We start from the raw sequence: 16,884 nt of genomic DNA, 5'->3' as shown, positions 1-16,884 counted from the left end.
TGGTAGGGTCTCCCATGACAAATTGGTCTTAGGTGAAGGGTGAGACACAGAACGGTTCACAGGATCTTTCATGGAAGTAAATTCAAAGAGTCGGAGTACCCGGCCCGGAGGGTTACCGGGGTCCCACCCTGGAACAAGGCCTGGGGTTGGGGCCCGTGAGCGAGTGCCTGGTGGCCGGGCTTTCGCCCATGGGGCCCGGCCGGGCCCAGCCCGAACCGGCTACATGGGCTCATTCAACTGTGGACCCACCACTCGCAGGAGGAACATGAAGGCTCCGGTGCAATGTGGATCGGGTGGCAGACCAAGGCGGGAGCCTTGGCGGTCTGATCCCCGGACAAGAAAACTGGTTTTTGGGACATGGAACGTCACCTCGCTTGTGGCAGAGGTTGAGCGGTACCGGCTAGATATAGTTGGACTCACCTCGACACAGAGCATTGGCTCTGGAACCCAAGAGGGGTTGGACACTCTCCATTGCTGGAGTTGCTCCGGGTGAGAGGCAGAGAGCTGGGGTTGGGTTTTGGTTAGCCCCAAGACTCTCTGCCTGTGTGTTGGGGTTTACCCCGGGGGACGCCTTCGGGGAACGGGTCCTGACTGTTGTTTGTGCTTATGGGCCAAATATCAGTTCAGAGTACCCAACTTTTTGGAGTCCCTGGGACAAGTGCTAGATAGTGCTCCATCAGGGGACTCCATTGTCTTGCTGGGGAACTTCAATGCTCACGTGGGCAATGACAGCTTGACCTGGAGGGGTGTGATTGGGAGGAACGGCCCACCTAATCTGAACTTGAGTGGTGTTTCGTTATTGGATTTCTGTGCAAGCCGCAGTTTGGCCATAACGAACACCATGTTCGAACATAAGGATGCCCATCGGTACACTTGGTACCACGGCAGCCTATGTCGCAGGTCGATGATAGACTTTGTAGTTGTATCATCTGGCCTGCAACCGTATGTTTTGGACACCCGAGTGAAGAGAGGAGCGGAGCTGTCAACTGATCACCACCTGGTGGTGAGTTGGATCAGATGGCAGGGGAAGATGCCGCGTAGACCTGGCAGACCCAAACGCATAGTGAGGGTCTGCTGGGAACGCCTGGCAGAAGAACCTGTCAAGACGGTCTTCAACTCCCACCTCCGGCAGAGCTTTGACCGCATCCCGAGAACAGTGGGGGACATAGACTCCGAGTGGGCCTTGTTCCAGTCTGCGATTGTTGAGGCGGCTGTTGCTAGCTGTGGTTGCAAGGTGGCCGGTGCCAATCATGGTGGCAACCCCCGTACCCGCTGGTGGACACCAGAGGTTCAGGGAGACATCAGGCTGAAGAAGGAGGCTTACAGGGTGTGGCTGGTCTGTGGGTCTCCGGAGGCAGCAGACAGGTACCGGATAGCCAAGTGGGGTGCAGCAGTGGCAGTTGCCGAGGCAAAATCTCGGGCATGGGAGGATGTTTGGTGAGGCCATGGAGAAAGACTATCGATCGGCTCCAAAGAGGTTCTGGCAAACTGTCCGGCGCCTCAGGAGAGGAAGGCAGCAACTCCCTCACACTGTTTACAGTGGGGATGGGGAGCTGCTGACGACAACTGGGGCTATAGTCGGACGGTGGAAGGAATACTTTGAGGAGCTCCTCAATCTCACCTATGCACATTCCGAGGAGGAACCAGAGCCGGGAGACCTGGGGATGGACTGTCCAATCTCGGGGGCAGAAGTTGCTGAGGTAGTCAAACAACTACACAGCGGCGGAGCCCCGGGGGTGGATGAGGTTTATCCTGGGTATCTCAAGGCTATGGATGTTGTAGGGCTGTCATGGTTGACACGTCTCTGCAACATTGCATGGTCATTGGGGGCAGTTCCTAGGGAGTGGCAGACCGGGGTGGTGGTCCCCATCTTTAAGAAGGGTGACCTGAGGGTGTGTTCCAACTATAGAGGGATCACACTCCTCAGCCTCCCTGGAAAGGTCTACTCCAAGGTACTGGAGAGGAGGGTCCGATCGATAGTTGAATCTCAGATTGAGGAGGAGCAATTTGGTTTTCGTTCTGGCCGTGGAACTGTGGACCAGCTCTATACCCTTGCAAGGGTGATGGAGGGGTCATGGGAGTTTGACCAACCAATCCACATGTGTTTTGTGGATTTGGAGAAGGCTTATGACCGTGTCCCCAGGGGCACCCTGTGGGGGACGCTCCAGGAGTATGGGGTGGGTGGCTTTCTGTTAAGGGCCATTCAGTCCCTTTTCCAGAGGAGCGTGAGTTTGGTCCGCATAGCCGGTAGTAAGTCGGACCTGTTCCCGGTGAGGGTTGGACTCCGCCAGGGCTGCCCTTTGTCACCGGTTCTGTTCATTACCTTTATGGACAGAATTTCTAGGCACAGCCGTGGTGTGGAGTGTGTCGAGTTTGGTGGCAGGAGAATCTCGTCTCTGCTTTTTGCGGATGATGCGGTCCTCCTAGCTTCATCCAGCTCTGACCTTCAGCTCTTGCTGGGTAGGTTCGCGGCCGAGTGTGAAACGGCTGGGATGAGGATCAGCACCTCCAAATCTAAGACCATGGTTCTCGACTGGAAAAGGGTGGCTTGCCAACTCCGGGTCGGGGGAGAGGTCCTACCTCAAGTGGAGGAGTTTAAGTATCTCAGGGTCTTGTTCACGAGAGAGGGTAGGAGGGATCGGGAGATCGACAGGCGTATTGGTTCGGCATCTGCAGTGATGCGGACGCTGAGCCGATCTGTCGTGGTGAAGGAGCTGAGCTAGGAAGCCAGGCTCTCGATTTACCGGTCGATCTACGTCCCAATCCTCACCTATGGTCATGAGCTTTGGGTAATGACCGAAAGAACGAGATCGCGTGAAGGCGCTATATAAATAAAGTTTAGTAGTAGTAGTAGTAGTAATCTGTATTCTATCGCTCAGTCAGCAGGGGGCAACGACTATCGTTACAAATTATAAGAGACAATTTTTTTACCCGTAATCTCTGGAAAACGAATTCAACGATGGTCAGTTGTTGAAAAATGTTGACCTCTTTGTAACGTATAGAAGTTTATGTTTACATCCGAGTGACTGTGCACATCCTCACAAGCTCGAGGATGGTGAGGTGTGAGGAGATCTACCATCTATGAGGAGCTGCTGCTCCTCGTCATCAAAAGGAGTCAAATGAGGTGGCGCAGACATCTGGTTAGGATGGTAAATGGGAGTACAACTCCCCAAGGAACTTGACTTCCTCTTGAGATTGGGCACATCCCACTATGAGGAGAGCCTCCGGAAGACCTCACTGGAGGGCTTTTATATCATCTCTAACCTGGGAACGCTTTGGGATGCCCCAAAGGAAGCTGGTGATCATTGCTTGGGAGAGGGATGTCAGGGGGGATATCTACCCCCTCTTCCCAACCTTGGAGAAGCAGAAATAAATGGAGAGATTTGTGGAATCTGAGCTGTTTTTCATATTTATTCCACTTCCTTTTGAGCCTGATCGTGTTTGGGTTTGCGTTGTCACTCGGTCTGCAGTGTTTTGTTTGTCCCACCTGTCCCCGAGCCTCTCTCAGAGTGTAAATCATGCCTCCGATAGCCTGTTTGACTCTGTCAAATCCCCTTCCACCTGCTGGCCTCTCTCTCTCTGCAGGTCTATAAATTACACAGAGGAGGCATGTTTGTGGAAGTAAACAACTTTAAGGCCGTTATTGGATCACAGCTCGACACAAACAGCACTCAGTCAAACATTAATTCTGCCACTGAAGCCACTAAATGCCAACAGTAAACCAGAAACTGTCTTTTAGGGTTTCTCTCAACAGCAGAAAGGTGAATAAATTACCTGCATTGATTTCATTCTCTTTAAGGAAGCCAGTAAATGCAGTATTGGTGAATATTTAACCAAATGGACACAAAAACATCAACTCTTCCATCTCTCTCCAGAGTCCACAGCTGAGACGTGATGCGTGGCCCAGTAATAGCCTGAGCCCAGGGGAGAGCAGCTCAGTGGCCTTGGTAAAAGGCTATCAACAAAGAAACACCTTCACACAGACCCGTGCACGCCCAGTCACAAGGGTGCAGTCGTGCACACTGGAGAGCATGCAGGTTTGATTAATAAGAGTACCTGCAGGGTGATGCCAGCGCTCTGCAGACACTGAGACACACTCAAAAGCTCTGCTGCAGGAAACCCAAACACAACCCTCTCCTTCGCTGGTAAAGGTGATAAAATACAAACATTTTATTTGTTTTCTGAAACATTTTTTTCTCTACAAGCTTTCTTGTCACCTTCCAAAATGTTCTAATTTATTTTTCTAGCAATCTTTTCATTTCCTGACAGCTTTAATATTTCATCCACTGTCAGGGGCGCAGATAGGATTTTCAAACTGGGGGGGGACAAAGTTCCAATGTACCCTCCCCCAAACACACACACACACACACACGCACACACACTATTGCAAGCGCCTTAACTAGAGCTCAGTCAGTTTGTGTAATTTCATCCAACGGTTTACGTAAAAACTATCTATTGTATACGTGTTTGAAGCCATTATGCAGCAAAGCTCTGCCTGATCAACACTATAAATGATAAATGATCCGCACTTGTATAGCGCCTCTCAGAGTAAGGACTCCAAAACACTTTACACTACAGTATGTCATTCATCCATTCACACACACATTCACACACTGATGGTGATAAGCTACGATGTAGCCACAGCTGCCCTGGGGTGCACTGACAGAGGCGCCCCACTATTTAATTCAGTCATTTGTTATTCTTCCAATCAATTACTAACCAAAACCTCATGCTTTATGCAAAACATTAAATTATTTCCAGCATACCAATCTTTACAGAAAACATAAAAACCCTAAAAAACTGCACATAAAATATATTTAAAAAACAAAATTCACTTATCACTTAGAGCAGTGGTTCCCAAACTTTTCAGCCTGACCAACAGATGTTCCTTCGTATTTTTACGTTACTTAGAAATTTTCATTATATTTGGAAAGTTTTAATTTATATATAAATAGAAGAGACAGTTCAATTCTAACTCCTCTAGCGCTACCTTTGATGGCGTTTATCGCAGCATCCTCTCAAATCATTGAGTAACAGGTGTGTAGAAACAACTTAGCTCTGAATAACTCTTACCTCTCTTTTCTCATCATTTTGATGATTCAAGGTGCTTGATAGCTCAGGGATCAATCCACGGCTCACTTCTGTTATCTGCACGTACATCTCCCTTTTATCAGCCATTAACAAAAGTGCAGATGGTACTCATCTATAGAGACTTAAGGAAATGTCGACACACTAAGATGTTGCAATATTTTGTGTTATGATTCTGAATTCACATTTAAGAGCAGTGTATTGACTTGTTTATTGAGAATTTTCATACAAAAATGTCTTTTGTGTGGTGCAGCTCAGTCTCTGACAACTAGGTGGCAGATGTTTTAACTGCCTTCATTCTGATGGAACAACAACATCTGGCCTGAGTTTTCAAATCAGTTTTAAAAATCGCAAAAATCATCTGACTCTTAGTATCGCAATAGATTGTATCGTCTCCCCTGTGTTCGCCGTACCACCAGATTCACACCCGTAGCCAGAAGCAGCAACTCAGCTTGAATGTATTACTCATACGCCCTCACTTTGATCATTCAAGAACCTCAATAGCCCAGTTAAGAATGTGGAGTACCTCAGAGATGCACCCACGGCCCACTTTCATTGTCTACACACAGGAGTTAAGTGCTCGCCCCGTAATTGGAAGGTTGCAGGTTCGAGCCCCACTCAGTCTGTCGCTGTCGTTGTGTCCTTGGGCAAGACACTTAACCCACCTCGCCTGCTGGTGGTGGTCGGAGGGATCGGTGGCGCCAGTGCTCGGCAGCCTCGCCTCTGTCAGAGCGCCCCAGGGCAGCTGTATCTACATTGTAGCTCATCCCCACCAGTGTGTGAATGTGTGTGTGAATGGGTGAATGACTGATTGTGTTGTAAAGCACCTTGGGGGATTCCAGGACTCTAGAAGACGCTATATCAAATACACTCCATTTACATTTACCATTTACACACATCCTTTAATCACATTCTTCAGAACCGTTAGCAAAAATGCAGATGACACTCCTCTACAAACTACATTTCATAGATTTCATTCATCTGAAAAAGGCCTAAATGGACTATTAAATGGAGGGTTAATTTAGATTTCATCTCTTACATCAAAATTTCCCGTTCTGTAGCAGCTGCATCAGTCATTTGCAACCATCTTTAACATGCAAGGCGGTATGTGCTTTCCTCTGCTCACACATCAAGAGGGGCATGCAGGACAAGTTGCCAGACGCTCACACAGCTCATACATACAAACACACAGCCATTAACACCTCCACTAATTAAGAGTCGGTTATTAATCTGAGCTATACACTTCAGGGAAATAGAGGATCACCTTCAGACTCTAACCAGGAAGGTTCTGGCTGTCAGGAGGCCTTGAACCAAGACACCGTCTGCAGCAAGTTCCTTCTGTCTTTTATATTTCTCGTGTAGGTTTGTGTCGACACAGCAGAGCAAAGACTTGCATAAAAGGAGACTGAATTCAGCTAGCTGAAATGGGGCCACATACTATGCTGCATGAGTTTTAACCACTTAGCCACCGGAGCACTCCACTATTTTTGAATATTTTACCGACTTTCTGAAGCCCGTGCCCTGCAGACATCCCTTGTGGTGCTGCCAAGCCCACTCAGCAGACAGGTTTCCAGGGCGTTCTGCCTCCAGCCCATTCATCAGCAGTAATATGAATAATCATCTGAATCGAGGTCAGGTAACTGGCTCATTCCACTGACGGAGAAGGAAAAACCTCGTCTGTAAGTTAGCCGGGTTTGTGTTTGAATGTCCTGACCTAAAACAGGGGGACTATGCCAGACCGTGGAGAAATGAACCAATAGAAGACCTATTAACCCCACACATTCCTCAGCGTGGATGGGTTAATAGGCTGTCTTTTCAGGGGTGGGAGGACTTCTCCCCTGGAATTGTCCATTCTTCCAGAATATGAAGGGTTAATGGGTTAGAACAGGTTAACGGGGTCTGGTCCCTGTCCTGTGGATCTATAGCCTGGCAAGCCAGACTAAATAAATGTATTATTTAGTCTGGCCACGCTCCATTGACGGCTCTCGGTTGTGGGGCGGGTTCTACCGTTGTCTTTCAAATGATCTCCACATTCCACTGGACAATGAATGTGACATCCTCTTGTTTCACTCTGTTGCATCATCCCACCCACCAGGCATATAGAGTGCCCTGATTGGCCCACAAAGCGGATAAAGCTCTGTGATTTGTTCACTAAGCAGATAGAGCACTATGATTGGCCCACCATTATGGACCAATCACAGCTCTTTATGTGTTTGAAACCCCTCTAGAGAGCTGTGATTGGCCAGCCAGAGTCCTGGTAGGAGCTGCGGAGGTTCCAATGGAGCATGCCTAGACCAAACGTTGCAAAGCAAGAATTTGGTCTAGTTCACTAGGCTAGTGGATCTATTCTTGAAATAAAACAGTCCAATAGGAAGGTGTTGAGGCAAATAAAGTATCATTTAAATGATTGGATGAATTGTCCTGATTTCTCTTTTCGAAGGAGACTAATGTCCCTTTTGACTACTGAGTCGGTGCGTTAATAAATCACGTAGAAGCCAGCCTTTCACCCAAGCAGAGAGCCACCATGAGTCATTTTGTGACTTAAAGGCTGCGGTTTTATCGTCGGGACCTCGCGGGGGTGTAATCTGGGGTTAGAGACATGTTATTCTCACAGCTCAACCTTTTCTGCTAAAGATTACAATTACTTTCTTCTGCTTTGTTTTCTACTTGTACCTGCTAGCATGGCCACTAGGTGGTGGTTATGCACTAAGTGGTCTCCAGTCCGCCTGAGTGATGTTCCAGGCGGAAGAGAAGACTTCAGCTCAATACCTGCCAGCATAAGTCATAAACGCCTGAAGGAGGATAAATAATTGACATGCTCCTGCAGTTCCACCATGCCATTGTAGTTTTACTTTGACTGGATTACAAAGTGGAAGCTGCACACATACAGTACATGACTAATTACCTGAGCAAGCAGTTCTTTACTCTGATCTAAAGTGCCTGAGTTACATCCCAGTTCATTGGGTCGGATTCTGCAGATTTAAGGCAAAAACAGGGTAAACTGGTTCTATATTAGGTCCTGAATCCACATCACGGAACGGCAGCAGAACATCACAGCTTCAAATCGAATCTATCATAGTCTCTGGGGGTGTTTCAAACCAGATGCAGCGCAGAAAAAACACGTGTCCCAGAAGCGTCTCGCCGCACCGCTGAAGTCCGCGTCTCCAGGTAACACTGGGCTAGACAGGAAATAACACGTGATTTCAGCCATTTTTAAAATAAAAATAGTGCAGCGATGCCATTTCATATCTACGGCTTATTTACTCCCAGCATCTTTCGAGAAGTGCAACGGCGTGTTTTTCATGGCTTTTCTCCCGGCAGTGGAGCGGAACAACATTATGATCAAACGTGATTTCCTTCTTGTTGGTTTACTGGCTGATGGCACAAACCAACCGTGACCTTTGAAGTCTCTGATTTCACGAGTCCAGCGAGGAGCACGTCAGACATGCTGCTCCACGATGGAGATTCTCCCAGTGTGTACTGACACGCAGCAAAACTCCCGAGTAAACCGTTCCGATGCCGCTCCGCGCCGCCGATGCCATTCCGGTGTGAAGTAGGGGTCACCCTCACCCTGTGGGTGAGTATTTTGCTGTCAACATTGGGAACTTGTTGCTAGTTTTGCCCTCAGGGTCATGAAAGCTCACAAAGAGAAGAGCAAGCCTCTCACTTGATAAGTCTTATTTGTTTCAAAGCTTGGATCCAGACTGAGGTTGAGACCTTTCTCCAACTTCACGACGGAGTTGGAAAACAATTCTCATCTCAACCCCGAGAGACTTGACTAAAGAAGCACCAGAAACTGCTTCTATTGTACTTTTTTTTCTCAAAGCTTTCAGCACAGGCTTTGGTGTGCAGACACATGAAAGAAGAAGAAAGAAATGCCAGAAGAATTTTACCTGATCCCCATCTTTCCGTACCGGCACTGCATCGGCTGCTGAAAGACAACGAGACAAAGAGAAGGAGGGAAAACAGATTGAATGAAAGAAGCTCTCATTATCCTGTGAATTTCTTGCAACAGGTGTCAAGCCATAAACACATGATGTGGATGCAAGAAGACGGGCAAGCTAAGCCAGGAATTGCTGCTGGGGGGGGGGGGGGGGGGGGGGGGGGGCAGAAACACAGACAGGGGGGAAGATAACAGGGTGTCGAAGAGATGCAGCCTTCAGCATTCTGATGGAGAGAAAAGGACCAGCACGTTCCAGTAGATCACACACACACACACGTACGCACGCACACACACACACACATACGCACACACATACACATGTTCCAGTAGATCACACACACACACGTAGGTATGCACACGCAAACACACGCACGCACCTATGCACATGCACATACGCACACACTCACATACACACACACACACACACATGCGCACGTATGCACACACACACACACACACGTACATACAAACTTGTATTTGTACGTATTTGTGGACCTCCATTGACTTTCATTCATTTTAGTGACTTTTTGCCTAACCCATACCCTAACCATAACCAATTGGGTTCTTTTCCTAACCCAAAGCTATCCATCCATTCATCCATTTTCATCCGCTTATCCGGAGTCAGGTCGCGGGGGCAGTAGCCTAAGGCGAGAGGCCCAGACTTCCCTCCCCCCAGCCACTTGGGCCAGCTCCTCCGGGGGAATCCCAAGGCGTTCCCTGGCCAGGTGAGAGACATAGTCCCTCCACCGTGTCCTGGGTCTACCTTTAGGTCTCCTCCCGGTTGGACGTGCCCAGAAAACCTCACCAGGGAGGCGTCCAGGAGGCATCCTGACCAGATGCCCGAGCCACCTCAACTGGCTCCTCTCGATGTGGAGGAGCAGCGGGTCTACACCGAGCCCCTCCCGAATGACCGAGCTTCTCACCCTATCTCTAAGGGAGAGATTGCCACCATGACAGGCACTGACGATCCTGCAACCACAGCTCCGGTCGGCCACCCCAACAATGGAGGCACGGAACAGGGTCCATTCAGACTCAATGTCCCTCGCCTCTCCCGGAACATTTCGGAAGTTCTGTCTGAGGTGGGAATTGAAGGTCCTTCTGACAGGAGACTCTGCCAGACGTTCCCAGCAGACCCTCGCGATACGTTTGGGCCTGCCTGGTCTGACCGGCATCCTCCCCCACCATCTGAGCCAACTCACCACCAGGTAGTTGTCAGTTGACAGCTCCGCCCCTCTCTTCACCTGAGTGTCCAAGACGTGCGGCCGGAGGTCAGATGAAACGACAACAAAGTCAATCATTGAGCTGCGGCCTAAGGTATCCTGGTGCCAAGAGCACATATGGACACCTTTATGTCTGAACATGGTGTTCATTATGGACAATCCATGACTGGCACAGAAGTCCAATAACAAAACACCACTCAAATTCAGATCAGGGGGGCCGTTCCTCCCAACCACACCTCTCCAGGTCTCACTGTCGTTGCCCACGTGGGCGTTAAAGTCCCCCAGCAGAACGAGGGAGTCACCGGAAGGAGCGCTTTCCAGCACCCCCTCCAAGGTCTCCAAATAGGGTGGGTAGTCTGAACTGTAGTTTGGTGCATAAGCACAGACCACAGTCAGAACCCGTCCCCCCACACGTAGGCGGAGGGAGGCTACCCTCTCATTCACTGGGGTAAACCCCAACGTACAGGCACCAAGATGGGGGGCAACTAGTATGCCCACCCCTGCTCGGCTCCTCCCAGTGGGAGCAACTCCAGAGTGGTAGAAAGTCCAACCCCTCTCAAGCAAACTGGTGCCAGAGCCAGAGCCATGCGTTGAGGTGAGTCCGACTATATCTAGTCGGAACCTCTCAACCTCACACACCAACTCAGGCTCCTTCCCCACCAGAGAGGTGACATTCCATGTGCCAGGAGCCAGCTTCTGTAGCCGAGGATCAGACCGTCAAGGTCCCCGCCCTCGACTATCACCCGTCACACACTGCACCCGACCCCTTTGGCCCCTCCCACGAGTGATGAGCCAATGGGAAGGGGGACCCACGTTTCCTCTTCGGGCTGTGCCCGGCCGGGCTCCATGGGTGAAAGCCCAACCACCAGGCACTCGCCAACGTGTCCCACCTCAAGCGGGGGGCCCCGGTGACCCACGTCCGGGCGAGAGAACACGGTTTCCATTTATATAATTCATCATAAGAGGTCTTCGGACTGCTGTTTGTCTGATCCCTCACCTAGGACCTGTTTGCCATGGGTGACCCTACCAGAGGCATAAAGCCTCAGACAACTTAGCTCCTAGGATCATTGAGACACTCAAACCCCTCCACCACGGTAAGGTGGCAGCCCAGGCAACCCATACCCTAACCACAACCAATAGGGTTCTTTTCCTAACCCAAAACTAATCTAACCTAAACTAAAAGTTAATTCAGGCCAAACCTCTAAAACCAAGTTTAGGATGCTGATCATTGTGTGGACCAGCAAAAAGTCCCCACAATGTAAAAATGTTCACAAAGTACAGGTTAAAACCAAACGTTGTCCACTTAAACATACAAAGACAAGTACACGCACGCACACACACACACACACACACACACACACACACACACACACACACACACACACACACACACACACACACACACACACAAACAAACCAATCTAAAATGAGATTAACAATCCACGTCAGGCTCCTGCAGGTGAAACCAGAGTGACTCACTGAGAGTTGATCTCAGCTGATGAGCATTTATTATTTTTTTTACAAAAGTATCATCTAAAGTAATTAGGTACTCCTCTAATTACAGAGCAAAGATTATCTCTTGGGGCCAATTTGAGGTTTATTGTTTGTCTGCCGATCCATTTGGCCTTTTGTTGAAGCGTTTATCATCATCGTCCATCAGGAAGCTCTGCAGTGCAGGATTTCGTGATCTCATGATAATGCGGTCCAAGAAATTTAATAATTTATTTACTACAAGGATTAAAAAACAAGTCAACCTGCAGATGAGAATGAACTTTCTCTCTCTCACATAGCCAGCGCGGTTATTCCTGCCCATTCATGATCCAGAGGTAAGCTGATGAGTTCTTCGTGTTACAAACACAGAACCAGCATCAGACCCTGTAGGGCTGGGGAAACGTCCTAGACGTGTTCCTACGTCTGCTGTTCCACTGTGAGGAAACCTTGGGGGGAAAACACCAAAACCTCCAGAGAAGAATCCGTCTCAGACCTAGCTCGGAAACACCTTGATGTCTCACCAGGAGAGCTGGGAGAAACAACTTAGGCCTAGTCCACACGTAGCCGGGGTTTTTTAAAAACGAATATCCGCCCCTCCAAAAACTTGCATCCACACCACCGCGTTTTAAAAACAGACTCTGTCCACACGTACCCGGATAAATACGTTGTTAAGGACATGCCAGACCTGTAGGCGGCAGTACTTCCCCCGTTCTTAACCTCGTCCTTCGTCTGTGGTCTTCCGCAAGGAGCAGTAATTCCTCTTGCAAAAACAAACAAGCAGAAAGCGCTTGGACAATTGATGGATCGGGTAGTGACAGAGCGCAGCTCTGAAGGCTTCCGTGATGCCGGCTAGTGTAAACACAGGTCGCACACGTGATGTCAGCATTTTTTTTGTCGCGGAAAGTGACGTTGCGGACCTTAAAACTCCGGTTTTGTCCGTCCACACGCAGACACCCAAAACGGAGAAAACGCAGATCTTCACTTTGGCCGGAGTTTTTAAAAAACTCCGTTTTCGTGTGAAAAAAACTCTGTTTTCGTGTGGATGACAGGCCAAAACGTAGGAAAATATCTACGTTTTGGCAGATCCCCGGCTACGTGTGGACAGGACCTTAAAGGCAAAACTCCCCTTTTGCATATTTTTGTGCTGCCATGTGGGTCTCACCTGCCTCCACAAACACTCCAATCATAAAAAAATCCACCCATCCATTTTCTGTCAGTGTTTAGGTCCAGCAGTTTCAGAAAACATCCGTCTGTGATGTCACAAACGGGAAATTAGACTAGAAACACGTCTCACTTGCAAAAGAGAGCTGCTTCTGGAGGAGCAGCAGCTCTACTCCAAGACCCTTACAGATGTCAGAGTGTCGCAGCTGATAGCAGCCTGAGTGGGGCATGGGTGGGCATGGCTAGCTCCATCTTGTTTTTTAAAGGGACAGATCTTGAAATGACTCATTGTGGAAGGCACTGAAACTGAATAATAAAACTGCTGAAATCCCTTTATGTGAGAGGAAAGAGCTTCATTATCATGTTTTGTATCTACGGTTAGAAGTTAAGAATTAATTTGTCTCCTTTAAGGAGGACAGGGTGGTGAGATCTTCTTTAGACTGTTGCTTTCAGGTTGGGAACATAAAAACCAGATCGACGTGGGGCCGTCGGTACGGGGACGGCATTTCAGGATTAAAAACAAACCATCCGACTCACTGAGGAGCAGAACTAGACGAGACACCAGGAGAACGTTCCTGGTAAGGCCAGGAGAAATCAGCAGTTAGTGAAACATCTCCTGGTGGCAGCGCCACACACAGGCCAGACAGTGTTACTACAGCAGGTTGGGTCGTGTGTTTCTTCAGGACATTTCTAGAAGCTGTGTTGTTCATGCTGATATTTTTAGAAAAGAGGCCATAGCCTCCACTCGCAACAGAGAGTTTATTCCAGGTAGAAATTCCAAAGAGCAAAAACATTTTCCTAAAGAACCACAACGTTCTTTCAGCTCATTCCCGGATGTGTTCGAGATTTGTGCTGCATGCTTAGCTGCTGAGAACACATCAACACCGTCTCTGAGTCAGTCCGTGGTTCCGGTGGGCTTCACATCCTGGATGTAAACAAAAACAGGATGTGACTCATGGATGGAGCGCTGAAGATCACGCAGATCTACTCCATACTCTCAGGTTGGCCTTGACGAATCACATCTACGGTCGGTTTTCTTGGAAGTGCCATTTTTATTGCAGCATGAAGATGAGTGGAAATCAAATCCTGGCACTAGAATTAGATTCATTAAGCGTGCCGTGCGCATGGTGCAGAGGGCCTCACCTGCGTGACTCAGAGATGCCTGAGATTTAAGTGGTGATGAAAGCAGAAGCCTCCCCCTCGTTAAAACAAATTATAATCTACATCTACAAAATCTCCGGTATAACCGAGAGGGAAATAACTGCCGGCTTCCCAACAGCTCTGGCTGGATCGGGATCACTGCAGGGAACTAAAATACTTCAAGTGCTTCAAAATGAATCTGGTGTTACACCAAATTCTGCGACCCTTCGCAATTTGTGACCCCCAGGGGGCGGTGTTGCGTTTTATTGTGTCTGTACATCCTGAATTGGCGTAAAAGAAGAAGATGCGACGTTAAGGTCACACAACATGAAGGTGGCCATCTGCATCTCAGCAATTATGCAGATGTCTTTAATTTTCACTAAAGATAATAACAACAAAAGGCGTTTCATGATGTTTGTGTCATTTTATTTACCTTTCGTCTCCACCGGTGCGTATGAGTGGCATTGGAGTGGCAGGGAAAAAACTTAGTAACCAGATAATCTGCAGAGGTTTCTAATAAACTGAGGGTGTGGATCACAACAATTAATTAATTGGAAGTTCTGAACATTTTACCTGCAGACCTCGCATGCTGTAACATCAGTGTTTAACGTTAGCAAACATTTCTTGTCAAAGCCCTGGTCGTCGCCGCATTTATTGTGCCGTTTGTTTCCAATAAACATTTAAAAAAACGCTCTTTTTAACATCCATGGTCCGCGCCGCACAACTTCCTCAAAGCTTACGCAGTTTACGGTTTTAACGTAGCATCTTCTTTTATGCCAATTCAGGATGTACAGACACAACAAAACGCAACACTGCCCCCTGGGGGTCACAAAGTGTCATGGGTCGCAGAATTTGCTGTAACGCCAATCTGCGGCACAGAAGTTCGGATGATGAAGTTGTTAAAAATCACTCAGAGGACACGTCCGCGCTGCTCCACGTACTTTTAAATGTGGACAAGTTTCTGCCATGTTTGCATCGCCTGTTCACACAGAAAATCTTGTTTTTAATAATAACAGCATGTTTTGTGCATTTTTCCTGCTACTTTTTGCATCAAACAACTAAAAAGGATCAGTTTTCTCACTTTGTCCTGATCCTGACTCAGATTTTGTGCTGAAACGGTTAATAACGGAGGAACTGCATCAAAGAAAATAGGGTTTTATGAGGCTAAGAGCATTGTTTTGCTGCGTTTTGATAGGCTGTCGTGTGAGTGGCGCGGTGAGGTCATTTGGTTAAAATAATGTGGACAAAGAGAAGAAAAATAAATAAAAGTGCAGCTCTGAGAGGGTTAATGTTTGTGGATGCAGCAACGTCTAGCAAGTCTTGATTTTGGCTGAGGGGACCAGGCCAGCATAGTATCCCCGTCATCTTCCCCCCTCATAGAAATTTCCCAGAAGTCATTACATCACCCCGACGTCCACCGTCCTCCTTGCACAAACAACCGATAAATCACACGTACGGTATTCTGAACAAAAGACCAACATCTACATCGATGCGGTCTGCATTGATTTCGTGCTCTCCGCCAGGTCCCGCCCCCGCTGAAGGAAGTGCAGTCAGTCCATTGACGTCTCCTAAAAATACTTCAAGCTTCTGTCTGACTGCAGAGGAGGCTGACTCCTTCCATCCAAACAAACTAAACCGGTGAAGGCTGCAGGCGGTGGGCCGTCCTTGCCCCGTCGTTGGTGGTGAAACAGAGAGTCAGTAAATAACTAAATTACTAATTTAGAGTTATTAATAGATGATAATAGTAAATAACTGGAGTGAACACGAAGCATAGTGTGATCACGGGTATACCATTAAATGTTCTATAGGTTGGAACAGCTAAATGGAGATGGAAGTGTCTGCCTCCACATTCGGCCCTGTTGTTGGTGACACTGAACGCGGGATGACTCATCCACATTTTTCTGCAAGCTGGGACAGACAGCAGTAGAGCGTCTCCTCGGATACGCTGCGTTTTAATGGTTGAGAATGGTTTGGTATCAGAAAAGGTCTGCTGTGGTGAAAGAGTAATTTATCTTTCTAAAAAGTATTTTTCTTGTCCTCTTTCTGTCACTTACAGTGGGAGTTTGGAGCAGGGTCCAAATATTCAGGAGGCCGGTAGGAAAGTAATATAAACCAATCACTTCAACATATTATTCATTTCCTAAAAGAGCAAGTCACCCCCTACCAGAGTAGCACTCCACTCCCACTTCCTGTTTGAAAAATGCAACAAATGCTGTTGCCTAGCAGACCGAGGGGGCGGAGCCGCTAGCAAATACACACACACACACACACAGGCTCACAACGACATTGTGACATCATATGGTACCAGCTAACATCATGGCGTACCTCTTAGCCGATAGCGATTGCAGATTTAAATTCAACTGCAGTGCAGTTTTTACCTGAAGACGACACAACACTGACAGTTTTAGGCAGAAAATTTAAATTTTAACCAAGATGCATTAAAGTGACAAATTATTGACTCTACGTGTCTGCTGCAGGATTAGACACGCATTTATATAGTTTATCAGCAAAAAAAGTTGATTTGGGGGGGTGACTTGCTCTTTAAAGTGACAATGTGTAGTTTTTACCTATCATGACTCCTAGGCTGACACCCTCCTCTGCCTCTGCTGCCTCCTCAATCAAGCCCTCAGTCACTTAATTACCATCACCTGCACCCTGTCATCAGCTCATGCCACACACCTGCCTCCCTTGCTATATAACACCCAGCCTGCTCTCCAACCAGTGCCAGATCATTCAAAGCTCACGCCAGTAAATTCTCCAGCACTCCTAACCTCTGCCTGAATCATTGATCCTGACCTTGTTCCTGAATCTCTACCTGCCCACGTGCCTGCCCCCTGCCTG

General features: G+C 48.1%; 1 protein-coding gene across 7 annotated transcripts in view; it reads right to left on the bottom strand.

The window, feature by feature from the left end:
- The window catches only part of LOC107394830 (uncharacterized), a 59,652-nt gene that overhangs the window by 23,816 nt on the left and 18,952 nt on the right, over positions 1 to 16,884 (bottom strand). For 4 of the 7 annotated variants that reach the window (XM_015973984.3, XM_054745310.2, XM_054745312.2 and 1 more), the window contains exon 2: positions 8,982 to 9,019. The exons of 1 other annotated variant lie outside the window; for it this stretch is intronic. In XM_015973984.3, coding sequence (XP_015829470.3) covers positions 8,982 to 9,019 — 38 coding nt within the window. The remainder of the gene's footprint in view (positions 1 to 8,981; positions 9,020 to 16,884) is intronic. 2 more of the 7 variants (XM_054745309.2, XM_054745313.2) reach the window with 1 other exon arrangement.

This window comes from Nothobranchius furzeri, chromosome 19 (assembly GCF_043380555.1).
Source record: "Nothobranchius furzeri strain GRZ-AD chromosome 19, NfurGRZ-RIMD1, whole genome shotgun sequence".
Classification (NCBI taxonomy): Eukaryota; Metazoa; Chordata; class Actinopteri; order Cyprinodontiformes; family Nothobranchiidae; genus Nothobranchius; species Nothobranchius furzeri.
Note: the sequence above shows the minus strand (reverse complement) of the source record. Positions and strands in the feature narration are given on the sequence as shown.